The 18955-nt window shown below is 43.9% G+C and overlaps 1 protein-coding gene across 2 annotated transcripts; it reads left to right on the forward strand.

The window, feature by feature from the left end:
- The first annotated feature begins 676 nt into the window (after window positions 1-676).
- On the forward strand, window positions 677-16908 carry Etv3 (ETS variant transcription factor 3). 2 transcript variants are annotated; one of them, XM_090340692.1, is made up of 5 exons: window positions 677-959; window positions 2807-2862; window positions 3405-3642; window positions 4909-5024; window positions 11822-16908. In XM_090340692.1, the coding sequence occupies exons 2-5, from the start codon at window positions 2817-2819 to the stop codon at window positions 12958-12960; spliced, it is 1539 nt and encodes a 512-aa protein (XP_090196818.1). In that variant the 5' UTR covers window positions 677-959; window positions 2807-2816; the 3' UTR covers window positions 12961-16908. The 2 variants fall into 2 exon arrangements, with proteins under 2 accessions (XP_090196818.1, XP_090196817.1); XM_090340691.1 differs by having other exon boundaries at window positions 2804-2862; window positions 11822-16907.
- The last annotated feature ends 2047 nt before the right edge of the window (window positions 16909-18955 follow it).

Genomic DNA, 18955 nt, shown 5'->3' on the forward strand with positions numbered 1-18955 from the left:
ACACACACACACACACACATTGTTCTAATTTATCTCACCATTTACTGACCCTATTCTTTACCTCTGGACACCCCCATTCGATTTTGGACACAAAACGGAACTGTCTGCTATACTGTTTGGTACCTCGTGTCATTTTTCAAGCCTTAAAGAAAGTTTTGCTTTAGACAAGCTGTTTGGGATTGCATGCATAAAAGGAAAGGCAAGGAGGATCAGGGACAAATTAAGTGATCAGAGGAGAGGCAGAGCCTGGACTGGACGGGGGCGGGGGGGGGCAGAGCCCAGGGCTCCCCCGCTTCTTTAACCTGGCGTGGAAGGACCCCTGGGCGGGGAGGGCAGCCCGCGGGACTCCTTCCCGGGAGGGCGCTCACGTCTGGAGGCCGTAGCCCTTGTCCGGGCAAGCCGGGGATCTGTCTCCTCGGTGCGCTCTAGCCCTGTGGGGCCCGCGAGGACTCCTTGTGCGGGACGTGGGACCCCGGGCCCTCCGCGGCCGCCGCGACACCACGCAGGACGCCCCGCGGCCCCCTCCCCCCGCCCCCCGGCCCCTACCCGGCGGCGCTGAGACCCTGGCTGCGGGGGCTGGGGGGGGCGGGAGTCTGGCCGCGAGTGCACGGCGTGCCTGCGTGCGTGCGCGCGTCACGTGTCCCCGCAGCGTGACGCACACGGCGGCGCACCGGGCGGAGGCGCGGGACGCGGCGGCGTGAGGAGCACGCAGGGGGGCGGAGTGCGGGCGGAAGTCGGCGTCTGCGGAAAAGGAGAAAGGAAAGGGAGACGCAGCAGGGCGCGGCGCGGCGAGGCCCCGAAGCCGGCGGGAGGGCGAGCGCCGCCTCCTCCCCCGCCCTCGCTTTAAGGATGGAAGTGACGAAAGCAGACAAGGAGGTCACTTCCTGCTGGGGTGGATGAGGAGGAGCTGGAGACGCCGCGGAGGAGACCGGACTGAAGACGGACCGAGCCGGGGAGAGGTGAGTGAGCTGGCTCGGTCGCGGTCTCCGGGCTCCCCCCCCCCTCACCGCCCCTCCGCAGCCAGCATCCGGGACCCCCGCGGAAACAGTGTCCCTGAGGTCGGGACCGCCAGCCAGGCTGTGCCAGTGCTGCCGGGCCTCGCCCCGGGCGAGGAGCGAGGGGGCCGGCGTCCGAGGGGCGACAGGACCTGGGACTGCATGGGTCCGCGGAGGCCGGGCCTGGAGACCAGGGGAGCGGAGGCTCCGGGACGGGGAACTGCTTGCGTGGTCCGCAGCGCCCAGCTGGCCGCATCTCATTCTTGAGGGAATGGTCGGGATCGGAGACCCGGGTAGGGGGGGGCTTGCGGGTTGCAGAGCTGAATTCGAGTGAGTCTCCTTGAGCAGAGGGAGTGTTGTCGGGGCGACTTCGTAAAAGAATAATATAAAATAGGCCTGTTGAGGCTTCTCGGATCCCCGGTGCCCCTTAGGGGAAAATCGAGAGCTGGAGTATCGAGGGAGGGATTGCAGATCCGAGTGTCGTCACTAGAGTATGGATCCCCCACCACCACGGTCCTGCTGGTTGAAGGAGATCCCTGTAGCTGGCATAGCAGTGTAGGAGTTAGGGGTGTCCCTGGTTGGCAACCTCCTGGAGCCATGGGGGAAATGAATGTTTTTCCTCCCTCATCCTCACGGAAATGGGAGAGGAAGCTCCTGCCTCAGCCTCTGGTGCCTTGTTATTGTATATCTGTGTGCTTGTGTGTGTGTATGTTTTCTCTCCTTCCTTGGGGCTATTTATCTCCCCTGGTGGTTTTAATGGACCGAAATGTACTAGTCTCCTTAATAGTGTGTGTTGAGAAAGAAAATCTAGATTCTAGAGGAATCCCAAATTAGTTGACATTTACAAGATTAGGAATTTGTCCCCACCCCACCCCGGAGCCACTGAGGTGTGTGTGTACATTCCCTCCTGACCTGCTAATGTGAGTGCTCAGGGCCTGTCATCCACCTGGGGAACAATGAGGGTAAATCTGCCCTCCTGCCCCCAGATCCCTCTGGCAGTTTCACTCTTTACTGGTGGACTGACTGACACAAAGCAGCTTGCTGCTGGGAATAGGAAATTTATTGAGGAACTATAAATCTGGATGGAATGAATTCAAATCAGAGCAAGACAATGCTCTTCAGCCGAAGATTCCTACTCCTCCTTCCCTGTGAAAGGGATTGCATGTAAAACATCTTCTCAAAAAACAAAACACTTTAAGAGTGTGTTTCTTGTGTACATTGACTTCCTGTATCCTCGAGTGTTTTTTTCTAGGGGGAGGGGACAGTTTCTGACTGAGAGTTTTCTTTCTCCCATCTCACATAGTTTAGTAAAAGAAATCAAAATCAGATGTTCACTCTGGAGTGGGAATCAGATGCATTTGTCTTTTTTTTTTTTTCACCCTTTAGAGTAGTACATCTGGGTGATCTCAGACTTGTGTGTCTTGGCATCTCGACTTGTCTAGTAATAGAAGACAAACTGACTTGTTTTGGCTGCCTCTTTGGACCCATTTCACTGTACCCTTCCTTTTTTTTTTTTTTTTTAAGCATTTGAAGGGTTGGTCAGGAGGAAAAAGCAAATATTAAGGATAGTGTTTACACTTTGTGGTTAAAGTCAGGTGAGAGATAATTATGGTTTTGGAGGCTGAAGGCCTGAGGACTGTCATTGGATGACTTGAGGATTAGCAGTTTGGAAGTGACATGTTTGAAAGACAACCCTGTGTAAGGAAGGAAAAATGGGAAAAGGAAGTCTGAGAAAAGGCTATGCCAGGAAAAGCTCAAGAGGATAATATATACTATCACAAAGTAATTGTGTGGCTTCTGTCTCTCAGCAGGAAGGCGAAAATGAAAGCAGGCTGTAGCATCGTGGAAAAGCCAGAAGGAGGTGGAGGTGAGCAGAAGTTAATCATTCTAATGTACCTGGAATGTCCCTTGATGGTTCCTGTTCTCTGTACTTGGGCTTAGCTCAAGAATGCTAGACTATGATTGACAGCTGTAGGCTATGTATTTAACATGTCTGCTAAATACACCTTTTTCCCAAGTTTTAGTCCCTTCCCTAGTTGAAGACATAAGTTCAGCTTGAGGAGGGGGGGATATGATATGGAGTTTTTCCGCTGTATTTTTGTATAGTTTGTCCTGTTTGTTTCTGTGGTAACTTGGGTGTCCTTATAGAAAGTATGTGTGAGATTTGTAAATATGAAAGGGTAGCTTGAGTGTTAACTACCCAGCTTTGTCAGATTCAGTGATTGCCATAAGATGGGTATTTTCTCTGACCTTTACTCCCCTGTTGTGGTTAGCCCCAGCTGCCTGGGTGTTTATGGCATGTTTGCAAAGCACTCTAGAAATTCTGAGCAGTGGAATGTGGAGTTAGGGGTTCTGGTATGTGTGTACCTAGCTCATGATTTCTTTGATCTCACCCTTTTCACATTAAAGGGTATCAGTTTCCAGACTGGGCCTACAAAACTGAGTCATCCCCAGGCTCTCGGCAGATCCAGCTGTGGCACTTCATCCTGGAGCTGCTGCAGAAGGAAGAGTTCCGCCATGTCATTGCCTGGCAGCAGGGAGAGTATGGGGAGTTTGTCATCAAGGATCCAGATGAGGTGGCCCGCCTCTGGGGCCGCAGGAAATGCAAACCACAGATGAACTATGACAAGCTGAGCCGGGCCCTCAGGTAAGAGAAAGATTTCCCAAATCTGTGATGTTAACAGATTGGAAAGGAGACCACGCAGTTTGGCAAATCTTAGATAAAAAAGGATATCAAATAATAAAGCAATTACAATATTATAGTGAATAATGTGTAGCGTTAAGAGTGGGAGTGGAAGAGGTGTTGAATCCAAGTAGTGCAGGCTCAGGAGGAGAAAAGGCATATCTTTGGTTATATGTAGGAGGGAATTCCAGTGTAGCTGGCACTGGATCTTGACAGACAGCCGATCGTGCTCCTGTAGTGGGCGAGAGTATATGGTAAGACATGGATTGGAGTTCTTTTTTAATCCAGAGGATTAGTTGAGATTTCCTTAGAGAGAGTTCATTGGAATTTCTTTTATTGGGCTCACCCAGAAGAGGCCAGGAAGGGAAAACCAGCACAGGAGGACTTGCTCACATAGCTACCTACCCAAATACTATGTCCTTAGGCTCAGTTATCAGTCCACTGGTTACCGCATAAGTCTAAAGAACAATCACTATAAATTCTTTCAGATACTCCTTTTCATTGGGTAGTTTTTAAATTTCATGACTCTGCCCTTCAAGAGGCTAGAGGCAGTTTATGACTTGTACTATTTAATAGAAGCCATGTTAAAAGGTCCAGGTATATGAACATTCCCTGCTTTTCATCATTCTTAGTCCCCTGAACTTAAAATCTGTGCAGTAACTTTGTAGTAATTTCCCATGTCCTATATTCCTTTTGAATGTTTGAAGGTGAAGAGACCAGGACGACTGCTATTTTCCCTATCTCATTGTCTACCATAAATAATTTTATGTTCCTTTGTATCTTGCACTTATGTCTCCAGACTAACCACATCAGGTTCTCCCAAAAGACTTGTCTGCCCGTCCCCCCACACCAGACAAGACAGAAATTAAAATACACAGTTAGCATAAACTACTCTGTAGGAACTTGCAGTAGAACAGGAAGGAAGTGAGCTGTAGAATTGAAGTTGTAGAGATGGAGAAGAAAGGTGGTTAGAGTTGGGGTAGGTGACTGGGATCTTTAAATTAAGGATACTTTTATAAAAGCTCTCACCAAATGACTTAGTTGAAAATTGGATGACAAAAGTAAGCTCTTCATTCTCCTAGCTGTAACCTGAGGACCAGGCCACAGAGGAGCAATAAGAATGTTTGCAAATTATATTAAGAGCAAGAATTGTTGATCTTGGTGATTACTCAAATTTATCAGAAGCTGTCAGTGGCTAGAAGATAAACTGAGTGTGTTCCTTTTTTACAGATATTATTACAACAAGAGGATTCTTCATAAAACAAAAGGGAAAAGGTTTACTTACAAGTTTAACTTCAATAAGCTGGTGATGCCCAACTACCCATTCATCAACATTCGGTCAAGTGGTAAGATGCAAATTCCTTTGATTAAGAATGTATTTTGAATGAAAAAGAACTTTAAAAAGCAAACTCTAAGACATGTTTAAGGGAATTTCAGAAGCACCAATGTGATGAATTACATCAGTGTTTTTTCCTCTTTTTTTTTTCCTCCCAGCCCTGGGGCTTGAGCTCAGAGCCTAGGGCACTGTCTCTCATTCTTTTGCTCAAGGCTGGTGCTCTACCACTTGAGCCACAGCTTCCAGCTTTTTCTGTGTATATGGTACTGAGGAATTGAACCCAGTGCTTCATGCATGCTAGGCAAGCACTCTCCCAGTAAGCCACATTCCCAGCCCTCTGTTCTTTGAGTCTCCCCCCTCATCTCCTAAAAGGAGTAATAGACTTGAAGATACCAAAGTAGATTTGTTTATTTAAACTTTTTTCTTCATCTTATTTGCAGTCTCCTGTATAGTATTAAAGTATACTGTTTAGAAATGGAGTTCCGAAGGGCTATGTTGACTTTTTTGTTCAGGACTCAGTACAAACACTTCCGATTTTCTGTGAAACTATCAGGCTCTTTTATCAAGTGAATCTCATCAAAACCACAGCATCCTTCATCAGAGAAGAGAAGGTTCACATGCTTGCAGTGAAAGGCAGTGTCTTTGATCTCTGCCAGCAACTCAGAGAACAAGGCACTAAGGCTTACTTAGCCTTATCTGCTGTAAGTGTAGCAGGGCTTCCCCTCCAACTGCTGAGTTACAGCTTTCCATCCCAGCTCATAGAGGCTTTAGTGCTTATCATTTTTCTTTTTTATTTAAATTAGGTGTTTAATGGGGAGGTTCATTATGACATTTCCATGAATACATATTATATACATTCTCCCCAGGCTCTCCTCTCTTAAATTAATTTTTATTGTTATTATAAAGGTGATGTATGGTGTTGTTAACAGTTACATGAGTTAGGTAAAGAGTACAATTTTCTTTTTTTTTTTTTTTTTTGTGGATCATGGGGCTTGAGCTCAGGTTCTTTTGTGCCTGGGCTGGCTTTGAACCTTGATCCTCAGATCTCATCCTCTTGTGTAGCTAGGATTATAGGCATGAACCATCATGCCTGGATAAGGGTACAATTCCTTATGGACAATGTCACATACATATAATACACACTCTCCCCAGGACTGCCTCTTTTGGTGGAGAAGGCAGTATTGTTTGTTAGTGGGTTGTTTGGGGTAGGGGTGTTAATATGAAAATTATTCCTGTTCTTACCTCAAAACAATAGATTGTATTTAATTACTTTTTTACCTGTTCATCATCCTTCTATCCTCGAGGGCTTGTGTGTTAAGCCAAAGAAAACTGTTTGTGATTTTGACATACTACAACTTTTCAGAAAAAAGTTTGAAGAAACTGCAAAATTAGAATGGGGTGTGGCTGAGAGATTATAATGGGAAGATATATTGCAGATATGTAATTACTACACTCAACAAGTTAGGGCAGTTTTAGCTTGACTCTGCTATCATTACAGTTCCATCTTTCCTGTAACCACTCCCTCCTGTCCCTGGGGCATGCATTTAAAAAAAAGTGGTATTGGAATGCATCTCTAATTACAGCCTGTTTTCTTTCCTTGTGCCTGAGGGAGCTGCATTAGGAAATCAGACCTGTTCTAGCGACTGAAATCTTGTTTCCTCTATTTCTCACTATTGCCCCTTTCCCTGTGTACCTTTAGGAATTAGGACTTTACGTAGGCAGTGGATGGGAGTCTGGGACCAGCTATACCCTGACCCTACATACTATATTGGTCCGATTCTTTTTTTTTTTTTTTGTCAGTTGTGGGACTTGAAGTCTGGGCCTGGGTGCTGTCTCTGAGCTCTTTAGCTCAAGGCCAGCACTCTACCACTGAAGCACAGTGCCACTTCCAGTTTTCTGGTGGTTAATTACAGATAAGAGTCTCATGGTCTTTTGAACCAAGTTCCTTAGATCTCAGCCTACTGAGTAGCTAGGATTGCAAGTGTGAGCCACCAGTGCCCAGCTTGGTCTGATTCTTATTTGATTCATTTTCTGTTGGTTGAAAACTCATCAAGTCTAGACAATTGGACAACCTGAAATGGAGTATCTTATCAGCCCCTGTGAGAAGGGTGATTTTCCAGGGCAAGTACTCTGTGAAGGCTCTGGTCTGGAGACCTAACTGTAGTGGTATGACACACACCTGTTCTAATTGAATCAATCTTGGTCCTTAACAGCCTCCAGATCCTTAATCTAGAAGTCACAATGAGGGTCTGGGATATAGATCAGAAGAGTATGTGCCTGTCAATCTTAAAGCTCTGGGTACAATAATCAGCACTTAAAAAAAAAATGTTACAGGGAAAATAAGACCGAATTTGATTACTCATATCTTAAGTACAAGTAATTCCAGAGAAACAGTTGCATATGGTGAATTTTGCCCACATAGGCTAAGTGTTTACTTTCATGATAACAAAGGAGTATAAAATTATTAAACATATACTTAATTGAGATACTTTCGCTGAGTGGTTGGTGAATTCTCATTCTATCCTTTCTGCTCTGGTAAAATGTAATTGACTCGTTGAGATAACTGAAAGATTGAATATCGCTCCTATTTTATAGATTATACACATTCCTCTTCTCAATTTTGGGATTCATTTATTAGTTAAATAGATGTGTAAATCCTAAAGGCACAATTATGGATTATGGGGGAGTTCTTTCCCTTAAGCAATTTAGTGTTTAGCAGGAGAGGCACTATATACTTGTTTTATTGTAATGTGAAATGTTGTGCTCTAGACAGTAGTCTGTATAGATTTAGATCCTCAAAGCAAAGGCATTCTATCTATAGGTACATTGCTGGCTGTAATATAGTCAAATAATGCAAAAGTTTATTGAGCAACAGGATAAATATTTGTATTTTTTTCCTTTCCCTTGGTCTTACCGCTAACAGTTTAAGGTAGAACAATTAACATGTGAACAATGTTGAAATAACAAATAATGTTGAAATACAAATCATGCAAGGTAGTTCCCAGTTCTTGGGAACCCAGGTAGAAGAATTGAATGTTCAACTATAGGCTGTACTACATAATGGGAGCTTGTCTCCAAAAAATGAAGCTAGAAATTGTGGCTCACTCTTGAAATCCTAGATACTCAGGAAGCAGAGATCTGAGGATCTCAGCTTATAGCCAGCCTGGGCACTGAGGAACATGAGACTCTTATCTCCAGTTAACCACTAGAAAGTGGAAAGTGGGGCTTTTTGGCTCCAAGGGCAGGGTGGTAGCCTTGAGCTGAAGAGCTCAGGAGGGACAATGCCCAGGCCTAAAGTTCAAGCCCCAGACGCACAAAGGAGAAAGAGGTGGGGGGGCGGAGGGAAAGGTAACAAAGAAAATAAAACAGTTCTTTATATAGACTATCCTATTTTTATGACTAAAAACATCCTATGAAAGTATTACTGAGGGGGGGAGGGAAACGGGTACCAAGACATGTGAAAGGGTATCAATGTATGTAAATTAATGCACCTTCTATCTGGTGAATATCATGTAACCCTTTTACTAATTACAATAAAAAAAAAAGTATTACTGAGTATATTTAAATGTTTACTTTTATTTACATAAGAAAGATGTAGAAGATGTTAGTAGAAGTAGATACCAACAAGTGGGGCAGGGCTTTAGATCTCATCTGTCTATACCTGTCAATGCTTACTTATCCTCAGTTTTCATGATTATTTTGGAGAACTTCAGCCTACAGAAAAATTGGGTTAGAAACAGTGAATGAACCCATCTATCCTTAGATCTACTAAATGGTTAATGTTACTGCCACATTTGTTTTATCTCTTTCTATTTATATATACTTTTTAAATCTTTTGAGATTAAATCACAGACATCCTGGCACTTCACCCCCTGTACTTCAGCATGTATCTCTCAGGAGCAAGAACATTCTTTTCTTTAACCACAATAACATTGCCACACCCAGGAAGTTTAACATTGCTCTAATACTGTTATCGAAATACATTTTTGAACGAGGTATGCCTTTCCTTTATGTTTTGATTTTTGAACCATGATTATTATCTAATAAATTATTTTAACAATTAGCTATGCGCTGGTACTATTCTAAGGACTTCACAAGTATTAGCTGTTAACTTGAATATTAGAGTTGTCCTATTACTATCAGTTTTACGGGTAAGGAAACAGGCACACAGATATAAACTGTGACCAGGATTGAATATTTTCATTTCTTCCAAAGGAGGTTCAAGAATTCCAGTTTGCTACTTACTTTGGCTACAAGGTAGAAGGTGCCAGAGTTGAGATTCAGACCCAGATTTTTCAGCTCTGTGACTTGAGTCCCATAGAAATGATGTCTTTTAAGAGCAATAGTATTTGTCGTTTTGGGGGGTTTTTTTTAGCAGCAAACTCCATTGTGAACAGAATCTTAGCATTGACATCTCAAGATATAACATAAAAGTGGGGAGCAATTCCATTTCTCAGAGAAGAGGGATGAGAATGCTGTCTTCCATATGTCTGATCTTCCTTTGCCCCACATAAATGCATTTGGGAAATGTTATATTATTTCTCCTTGTGAATGTACATATAAGTGTAAATACTGAAATATTCTCCTTAAAAAAAAAATGCTAACTGGGGCCAGGAGTGTAACCTAGTGGTAGAGTGCTCGCCTAGCGTGCATGAAGCCCTGGGTTTGATTGCTTGGTACCAGATACACAGGAAAAAGCTGGAAGTGACCCTGTGGCTTATGGCAGAACACTAGCCTTGAACAAAATGTGACCAAGGACAGTGCCCAGGCCCCTGAGTTCATGTCCCAGGACTAGCAAAAAAATACTAACCAGGCGAGGTGGCTCATGCTTGTAATCCTAGCTGCTCTGGAGGCTGAGATCTGAAGATAAAGGTTCAAAGCCAGCCCGGCACAAAAGGACCTGAGACTCTTATCTCCAATTAACCTCTAGAAAACAGGAAGTAAGGCTTGGCTCTTGGGTAGGTCAGTAGCCTGGAGCTGAAAAGTTCAGGAACAGCGCCCAGGCCCAGGGGTAGGGTGGTAGCCTTGAGCAGAAGAGTTCAGGGACAGCACTAAGTATTTCTATAGCTTAGGAGTTGGATCTTCCCACATTATGCTTACAACTTATTGTCCTTCAGAATGCATACAAGTGATCTTTTTGCATTTGAGTACATTTACTCTTAAAAAATAAAGAGCCGCAGACCTGTAATCCTAGCTCCTCAGGAGGCTGAGATGTGAGGATCACAGTTCAAAACCAGCCCAGGCAGGAAAGTCTATGAGACTTTAAAGTATTACAGAACAGTTTTCTGTGGAACATCAGTTCAGGAAATGTTCTTCTAGCACAGTGACTTGTTAAAAGCTACAGTCTCATATATAGATATATATAAATACTCTTACCCTAACAGTAGAAGATACGTGTAGGCATTGATCATTCATACCTGTAATCTTAGGATTGCTGAGGATTGCGTTTCGAAGGCAGTTAAGGCAGGAAAGTCCATGAGAATTATCTCCAATATACCACCAAAAAAAGCTTTATGTGGAGCTGTGGCTCAAGTGGTAGAGTGCTAGTCTTCAGCATTATTAAAACTATAAAATAAAAATATAAAGCACAGACATGGTGCAGCTGAACAGACTTTTTTTTTTGGCAGGGGCAGGAGGGTCTGTAATAGAGCTTTTTAACAATATACACAATCTTTGGGTTTTCGGTGGGGTACTTGTATTAGATGTTATTTTCATTATTTGTGTTTTGGTTAGATTTTCTTCACTTTAGATAGGACCAAAATTTAAGAAAATGTGAACATTATTTGCAGTGTTAAAAATTGAGGCAGGTAATGCTTGCACAATATATTTTTTATTGCAGAAAAGTTTCTTGTGCTCATACACTTACCTTAATATTCATTAGGAATCTACTAATTGCTAAATCTTGAACTGCTAAGAATATAATTGTAAACAATAGGAAATCCCTGCCTTCAGAAATCAAAATATAAGCATTAATAAAATATCAGTATAAATCAAAATATAGTATAATAGTGCTGATAGTAAGGAATACTGTAAAGACAATAAAGTGACTAGAGAAAGATGGCAGCTAAGCCGAGTGAGGAGGCTCACACCTGTAATCCTAGCTACTCAGGAGGCTGAGATCTGAAGGTCTCAGTTCAAAGCCAGCCTGCGCACTAAAGAACCTGAGATTCTTATCTCCAGTTAACCACTAGAAAAATGGGAAGTGAGGCTGAAGCTCAAGGAGTAGGGCAGTAGCCTTGAGCTGAATAGCTCAGGGACAGTGCCCAGGCCCAGAGTTCCACAAAAGAAAAAAAAAGTTGACAGATTAAATGGAAAGAAGCTGAATAATGTGTGTGTGACTGCACGTGTGTGTGAGTGTACACATGCTAGTCCTGGGCTTGAACTCAGGCCTGGGTGCTGTCTCTGCATTTTTGCTCAAGGCCAGCACTCTACCACTTGAGCCACAGCTCCACTTCTGGCTTTTTGTTGGTTAATTGGAGATAAGAGTCTCATGGACTTCCCTGCCTGCACTGACAGCAGTCCTCAGATCTCAGCCTTCTGTGTAGCTTGGATTATAGGCAGGAGCCACTGGACCCCAGCTGTTTTGAACTCATTATCTATTCACCTGTGTGCTGAGATCATAGGTATATGCCACTACACCCAGGCTGGTCCGTATTTTCTAGTTAGACAGGAAACTATGGGATCTGGGTCATTTGGAGTGTTTATATCCTGTTGCCACTGAGAATTATTCACAGGACTAGCATAGTAAAACTGATGATAGTGAATGAGCACATGATCAGTGGAGTCTTGTCTTTTCCACCATCACAGGTGTGGTTCCTCAAAGTGCACCACCAGTGCCAACAGCCTCGTCGAGGTTCCATTTCCCACCGCTGGATGCCCATTCTCCACCTGGTGATGTGCAGTCAGGGCGGTTCTCTGCTAGCTCCCTAACTGCCTCTGGCCAGGAGTCAAATAATGGCACCGATAGAAAGGTGGAGCTTTCAGAGCTAGAAGATGGCTCAGCTGCTGACTGGCGCCGGGGCGTGGATCTCATGGCCTCCCGGAATGCTGTTGGTGGAGGAGGGATCAGCCATCAGAAACGCAAGCCTGACATAATGCTTCCTCTGTTCTCTAGGCCAGGGATGTACCCTGACCCCCACAGTCCTTTTGCTGTCTCTCCAATTCCTAGCCGTGGAGGTGTCCTTAGTGTCCCCATCTCACCGGCCCTCTCCCTGACTCCCACCATCTTCTCCTATAGCCCTTCACCAGGCCTCAGCCCCTTCACCAACAGCAGTTGCTTCTCCTTCAACCCAGAGGAAATGAAACACTACCTTCATTCTCAAGCCTGTTCTGTGTTCAATTATCATCTGAGTCCTCGGACTTTTCCCCGCTACCCAGGGCTCATGGTTCCACCACTGCAATGCCAAATGCATCCTGAAGAGTCTACTCAGTTTTCTATCAAGCTGCAGCCCCCACCCATTGGACGGAAGAACCGAGAGAGAGCAGAGAGCACCGAGGAGTCTGTACCTGTTGCTGCGCCCACCATGGCTCCCATTCCCCCTCGAATTAAGGTGGAGCCCACTTCTGAGAAGGATACCGAGAGCCTCAGGCAGTCAGCCCAGGAGAAGGAAGAGCACTCTAAAGAGGAGGGCACTGTGCCAAGCAGGACCATGGAAGAGGAGAAAGGCACCATCTTTGCCCGCCCTACTGCCCCACCTGTCTGGCCCTCTGCACCCATTAGTACCTCCAATGAGGAACCTCCAGAGGTGACTGAAGACAGTGAGGATAGATCAGGCAAAGAACCCAGTGCGCCTGAGAAGAAAGAAGACGCCCTAATGCCCCCCAAGCTTCGATTGAAGCGGCGCTGGAATGGTGACCCTGAAGCCCGGGAGCTGAGTAAGACCGGCAAGTTCTTGTGGAGTGGGGCAGGACCTCGGGGCCTGGCAGCAGCTGCCGCTGATGCTTAGAACTACAAGTGAGATGGGACTGTTTATATTATAATAATCAAATACATGTATTTATGTAGCAAGATTTGGGGCGGGGGGAGGGCATTAGACTGGTTTGATCATTCTGGGGCATAGTCTTGTACTTTTCTGTTGGGGATGGGATGGGAATCTTCTGTTGTAAATTAGGTTGGATGTGAACACACTTTTTTTTACTGGGAAGTAGGACACAGTATTGAACTGAAGGGGGAAGGAGCCTTGTTTCCCATTTGAGGCTTATACTTCCTGACAAGGAAATTTCTAAAGGGCCCAGGTACTTACTGGTCCCATGACAGTTCAGGTTCCAGACTTTCTTCTCTATATATACATGGAAAGCCATTGATGAGTTTCTTTTGTTCTGAGAGACAGACATAAAAAGGGAAAGCATTGTAGCTGGGAGAGGTTCAACAGTAAGTATTTTACATGAAAATACTCTTTAATTATTTCAGGGGAAGAACAATAGAATGTGGGGCTTAACTAGGGCAGAGGATGTTTAGGTGTCTCTCTTTTCCTCTTTTTCTTTCGTTGTTGTTTGGCATTTTTCATTTCCTTTTTTAAAAATGTTTTCAGGACACATGAGGATACTGCCCCAGGGGAGTGGGGGCTGGAGGCTCTCTCCCCTTTGGGGTTGGGGGTGGCAGGAAGTAAGCTCTGCAGCCCACTCCTCCTCAGACTTTTCATCCACTTCACCTACTAAGAAGCCATGAAGACTTGTAAACTCTTGTTCAGGGAAGAAAGAAGAGGGCAGGAGGAAGTAACCCAATGCCTTTAAAAAAAAATAGTCATTTTTCTTTTTTTCTTTTTCCATTGTGGGTTTGGGAAGCCAAACCAAAGTGAGCAAGTTCACTGAGAAGCCTGACATGTCTTTGCATTTGTCTAACTCTCTTATCATTTTCCTAAGTCGAGCCTTAACTATGAACACACTTTAAAGTGATACGGGTCTGTCAACGTAAACCTGTAAAGGACATGGCCACTGTTCAGATAATCAAGGAATGTTGAGACATGGTTAAATTTCTTACTGGTAGTCATTTCCTCTTAATGTTGGAATGATATAGCAAAAGGCAAAATTATGAGAGCTGAGGACAGATGCCTGGTAACACAGAAGGTTGCTCCAGGAAGAAGTGGAAGTTTGTTGAGTCTGTAGGAAGGAGCAGAAAGAAGACAGTCACAGTTAGATGCTGAGAGGTCTGGTGTGGGTAGAAGTCAGTGTCTGCTCTTCTAGTGTTGCCATTCTTGCCATCCCTGTTTGCCCAGCTAGTTCTGAGTCCTCCTGATCAGTTAAGTACCCTGAGTCAGACCAGTTTACAGACACTTCTTTCTGGGAGATTCCCTCCTAGCAGCTTCAAGAGAATGGAAACATATTAGTCTTATATGAAGCGAAACACTAGTACCCAGGGGCATGGAGGCAGCAGCCAGCTGTGGATGTGTGTGCATGTGTACCTCTGTAGTGTAGAAAACACCTAGCTGGCTGTGGCCCAGATCCACCTTAACAGGGCAGCAGAGAAGAGGGGAGGCATGGGAATAGCTTCTGGGAATTGGAGAGATTCCTGACTCCCCTGGCCTAAGAAACTGTATACTAAGTAACATTTAACAGTAATGTTTTACTGGAGTCCATGCTTTTTTATGACAAGTGTCCTCCTTGCTTAATCCAAATTCCATGAGTGACTTGTCTTTCCCCCAGGAAAGGGACTGAGAGAATGGTCCCTAATGACTCAGGCTTTGGTCATGCTGCCTTTGTGGTTGTGTTTTCTTCTCTGCACCTTGACTTACCTCTAAATCAGAAAGCAAGCCCAGCAGGTGAAAGAAGGCTCTCTGCTAGGTATTGCCCAATCTAACCAGGGAGGCCAGCTGGACACCCATCGTCCACTAGAGGGGAGGGCCAGCAGGTGTCAGTATGAACTCAGGAATAGAAACATGGGGCCTTTAAAATAAGAGGGAGAAAAATCCATGTTACATACCTGTAACCCCCTAGAACCCAAGTGCCAGAATTAATTCCTAGATGCTGCTTCTGTTTGAAGAAAAGTCACCGCTTTTACACTTGAAAACACACTCAAAATATGTTTAACTCCATGGAAAATGTTTTTTGGCTTTAAGAAATTGTTTGCTTTGTAACTGTTTCCTTTGATTGCCATTCCACCAGTGATTGTTGATTTGCACTGCACACTGGGAGGGTGGGGGTGGAGCTTCTTAAACAGCAGAACTTCGGGTTGCTCAGGAAGGAGACTGGGGAATGTGCAGGTCAGTGACATTTCCTCTGGCAAGAGTCTTTATCTCCCCCAGCCCACTCCTGGCAGCACCTGTCACCAGCCTGGTACAAGGCAGGTTTTTCTCTTCCGTGAGCATCTCATCACTGTCCGACAGCAGATGGAAAAAAGGGGGGGGACAAAAGCCAGATCTACTCCCCCCCCTCCATTTTTCCAATTTTGCTGTGCCAAATGTCTAGGACTTTGCAAATATAAATTATTGAAATTTCATTAATCAAGAACTTGTTCGTGTAAAAAAGTTTGCTTTTTTTTTTTTTTTTTAGCTATAGGAAGGAAACAGTAGAGATCCCTTAAGGGCATCCAGCCTTGCTGAGCTCACCTTGTTTTCTGAAGGGTAGGAGTAAAATGTAAACAGATCCCAAGCCCCACCACCCCCATTGTCAAGTTGTACTACATTAAACCCAGCTCACTAATACAGGGAATTACCACACCCTAGTGATTCATGGGCCAAGAAACTTCCAGAAGCATTAAAGAAAAAAAAAAAAATAGTTAATCACTCCTCACCAAGTGAGTAGTCAGTTGGCTGTTTGTCCCCTGTTGTTGTTGTTGTTGTTGTTGTTAATTTATTCTGTAATTATGTTTGTGCTTTTGTTTTATAAACAGTAATGGATCATATATTTTTATGTAGTTTAAAAGAAAATTTTGATTCAGTCTTTTAAGAATTGTTCCATTTTTAGTTTCTTCTTGGGGAAAAAAGTTACCAGTTAATTTGTTCTGAAATATTTAGACATTCTTTGAGTTATAAAATTGTGATGCAGGGATTTGTGAATAAGACATTCATGTGTGAAAGGTAACTTCACTAGTTACCCATATAAGCAGAATAAAGTGTGTATATGTACATAAAATGTAAGTAATTTTAACTCCATTGTGCAGTGCCTTTTAGATGTTTCGCTTTCTATACAGTCTCCAAATTTTTGCATATATATTATATATATGATGTAATGTTATAGAAATATATGTATAATATACATATTTTTTCCAGGGGTATCTGATAGCTCTGTATTTTGTTATGGAAGTTGAAAGAAAAAAGTATTTTACCTCAGAAATTAAAGTTAAATAAAAAGTACTTTTAAGTAATGTTTGTGTTAGTTTTGTTCATCAAACGCTTGTGCAGGATGATCAAGCCAGAGAATTTACAAGTCCATGCTAGCTTACAACCACTGCCACACTTTTTTATCCTATTGCAGAACCAATGTAGTGGGGATTAGGTCTCTTTAACAGTCTTAGAACTTGTCAGTTTCCTCCAGTGAGTCAGTACTTCAGACAAAGGAAACCAAAGCAGGGACCCAAGTAAGGAGAAAATTCTCAAGAAACTTTTTTGAGATTGGGAAAATCGAAGTTCAGGCCAGCCTGGGCAGAAACAGTGTCTAGGTCCTGAGTTCAAGCTCTAAGACTGACACAAAACTAAAAAAAAAAAAAATAGCAGACAAAGCAAGGCTGGAGGAAGGACTGAAGGTCTACATATGGCAAATGTACAAGACAGGCAAATCCAGAGGCCAAACAGATTTGTAGTTGCCAAAGTAGGAAGTTACATATTCCTTTAGGGGTGGTGAGAATGTGCTGGATTTATGCGGTTGTAGAATTTGAATATAACAAACCAGTGAATTGTAACATCTCTGCAAAGGCAAATGTTAAATGGGTTAGATCTCAATAAAAATGGGTTGTTTCCTTGGTTTGATTTTGGTTTTTGCTTTTTTTTTTTTTTTTTTTAACAAGCAACTTAGTACCAGGGAAACTTAAGTAATTCCCTATAGAGAATCCAGAGACAGGAGATCTGGGTATTGAATGACATATAATCAGACTTTTAAGGAAAATGGTGCCAGGCAATAATTTGTGCCTGTGGGAGATAGGAAAGGTGGTTTTCCTGAAAGTCCCAATATGCCTGGAGTCAATTTGAGCAGTAGTTCACTTAGTACTTAGAACTGGGTGGTGAGAGATGTATGTAAAGAGGTAAATGGATAAGGCCTGGTGTAGGACAAGCTTAAGATGTTTGCATTTTATTCTGCCAGCAGTAGCCATCTCTGGTGTTTTGCAAGTTTGTGCCTCCCTCAATACTGAAAGCAAAGGCAGGCTTGTTTTAGGAACAAGCTTGCACCTCATGATATCAGGATCCCAGATTGGTTGCTTCGAGTTGTACTATGTTAAGTACTGGGATTCAAGGGGAGGGAGTGACAAGCCGAGGGAAAATAATAGCTAGGAGACATTAACAGTGAGGCATCTGGAAAGGCTGTTGGCCCTTCATAGTTAGCCACTAAAGCCTTCAGTTGTGTGTCACTGATAACTGTGTAGGATATCCTGGAAGGCCTTTCATTGGGCTACTTCCAGCCTCATGCTTTACCTGGTCACACATTCTCTTGGTTATCCAAAGCCAAAAGACATAACTCAGTTCTCATGACAGCCCTGTGATGCGGGAGCTGTTTGTTCCCATTCTTCTGAGGTGAACACTGAGCTTCACTGGTGTGATCAGAATGCAAACCCCAGCACCTGGACTCAACACACCAAAGGCCTCACCGCCATGCAAAGCCACAGATTTGATCCACCTGGCTCTACCTGAATGCCTTTCTCCCATTTATCTCTTGTCTTATTCTTTCTTTTTTTCTTTATTCCCACCCTCCACCCCTAGTCCTGGGGCTTGAACTCAGGGCCTAGATGCTGTACCTGAGCCTCTTTGTGCTCAAAACTAGTGCTCTACCACTGGAGCCACGGCACCACTTTTAGCTTTTCTGAGTAGTTTATTGGAGGTAAGAGTTTCATGGACTTTGCTGCCTGGGCTGGCTTCGAACTGCAATCCTCAGATCTCAGATTCCTGGGTAGCTAGGATTACAGGTGTGAGCCTCTGGCATCTGCTTCTTCCATTTCTAAGTATCTCCCCTCTCAGAATTCAACTCAGGGTCAGGAATGTGGGCTAGTGGTGGAGTGCTTGCCTAGCATGTGCAAAGCCATTGGTTCTGTTCCTCTATACCATATACTCAGAAAAAACCAAAAGTGATGCTGTAGTTCAAGTGGTAGAGCTTTCCTGGAGAAAGCTCAAGAGCAGTGCCTACGCCCCAAGTTCAAGCCCTAAGACTGGTTTTAAAAAAAGAATTCAATGCCTCCCTTTCCCAGCAGGATAGGGTATTCTATTGCAGCCCAGTTTATTTCCCAGTCTTTCCCCTTCCCTCCACACCCCGCCCTCCCCCCAAAAAACATGCACTTAATTGCTTGCTTGTCTAACTTCTCACAGAGCAACCAAGAGGTCAAGAGCCAGCACAGGATTTGAATTAACTGGCTTTCTCCGGCACCAAACACACTAAAAAGGTAAGGATACTTGATAACTGCTTATCAAATAAATATGAAAGATGTTTCATTACAGGACAGAAAATCAGATTTAGCGCATGAAGACAGGCAAAGGAGGAGGGAAGAGTGACAGTTATACAATATCTGTGGTCTAGTTTTCAGGCCACAGAGTAGGGAACACTTGCCAAAGGAGCTGAACCCTTCTGCCTCCAAACCCATTCAAGCACAGCCTTTTGTCAATCTCTGAGCTGGTCCTCACAGGCTCCTCCCCTGTGAGCTCTAGGGTCTCCTTCCCCTCTTGACACTGAAACTCTCAACCACCTTCAAACCTGTCTTTGTTCCAGGCACCAACAGGATGTGTTGGCTGCCTTTTCATTTATTCCAAGAAAATGTAAGCAAGAAAAAAATATGAAGTAAAGTTAGATGATAGATAGATAGAT

Source organism: Megascapheus bottae, chromosome 10 (genome assembly GCF_031878675.1).
Source record: "Megascapheus bottae isolate mThoBot1 chromosome 10, mThoBot2.hap1, whole genome shotgun sequence".
Lineage (NCBI taxonomy): Eukaryota > Metazoa > Chordata > Mammalia > Rodentia > Geomyidae > Megascapheus > Megascapheus bottae.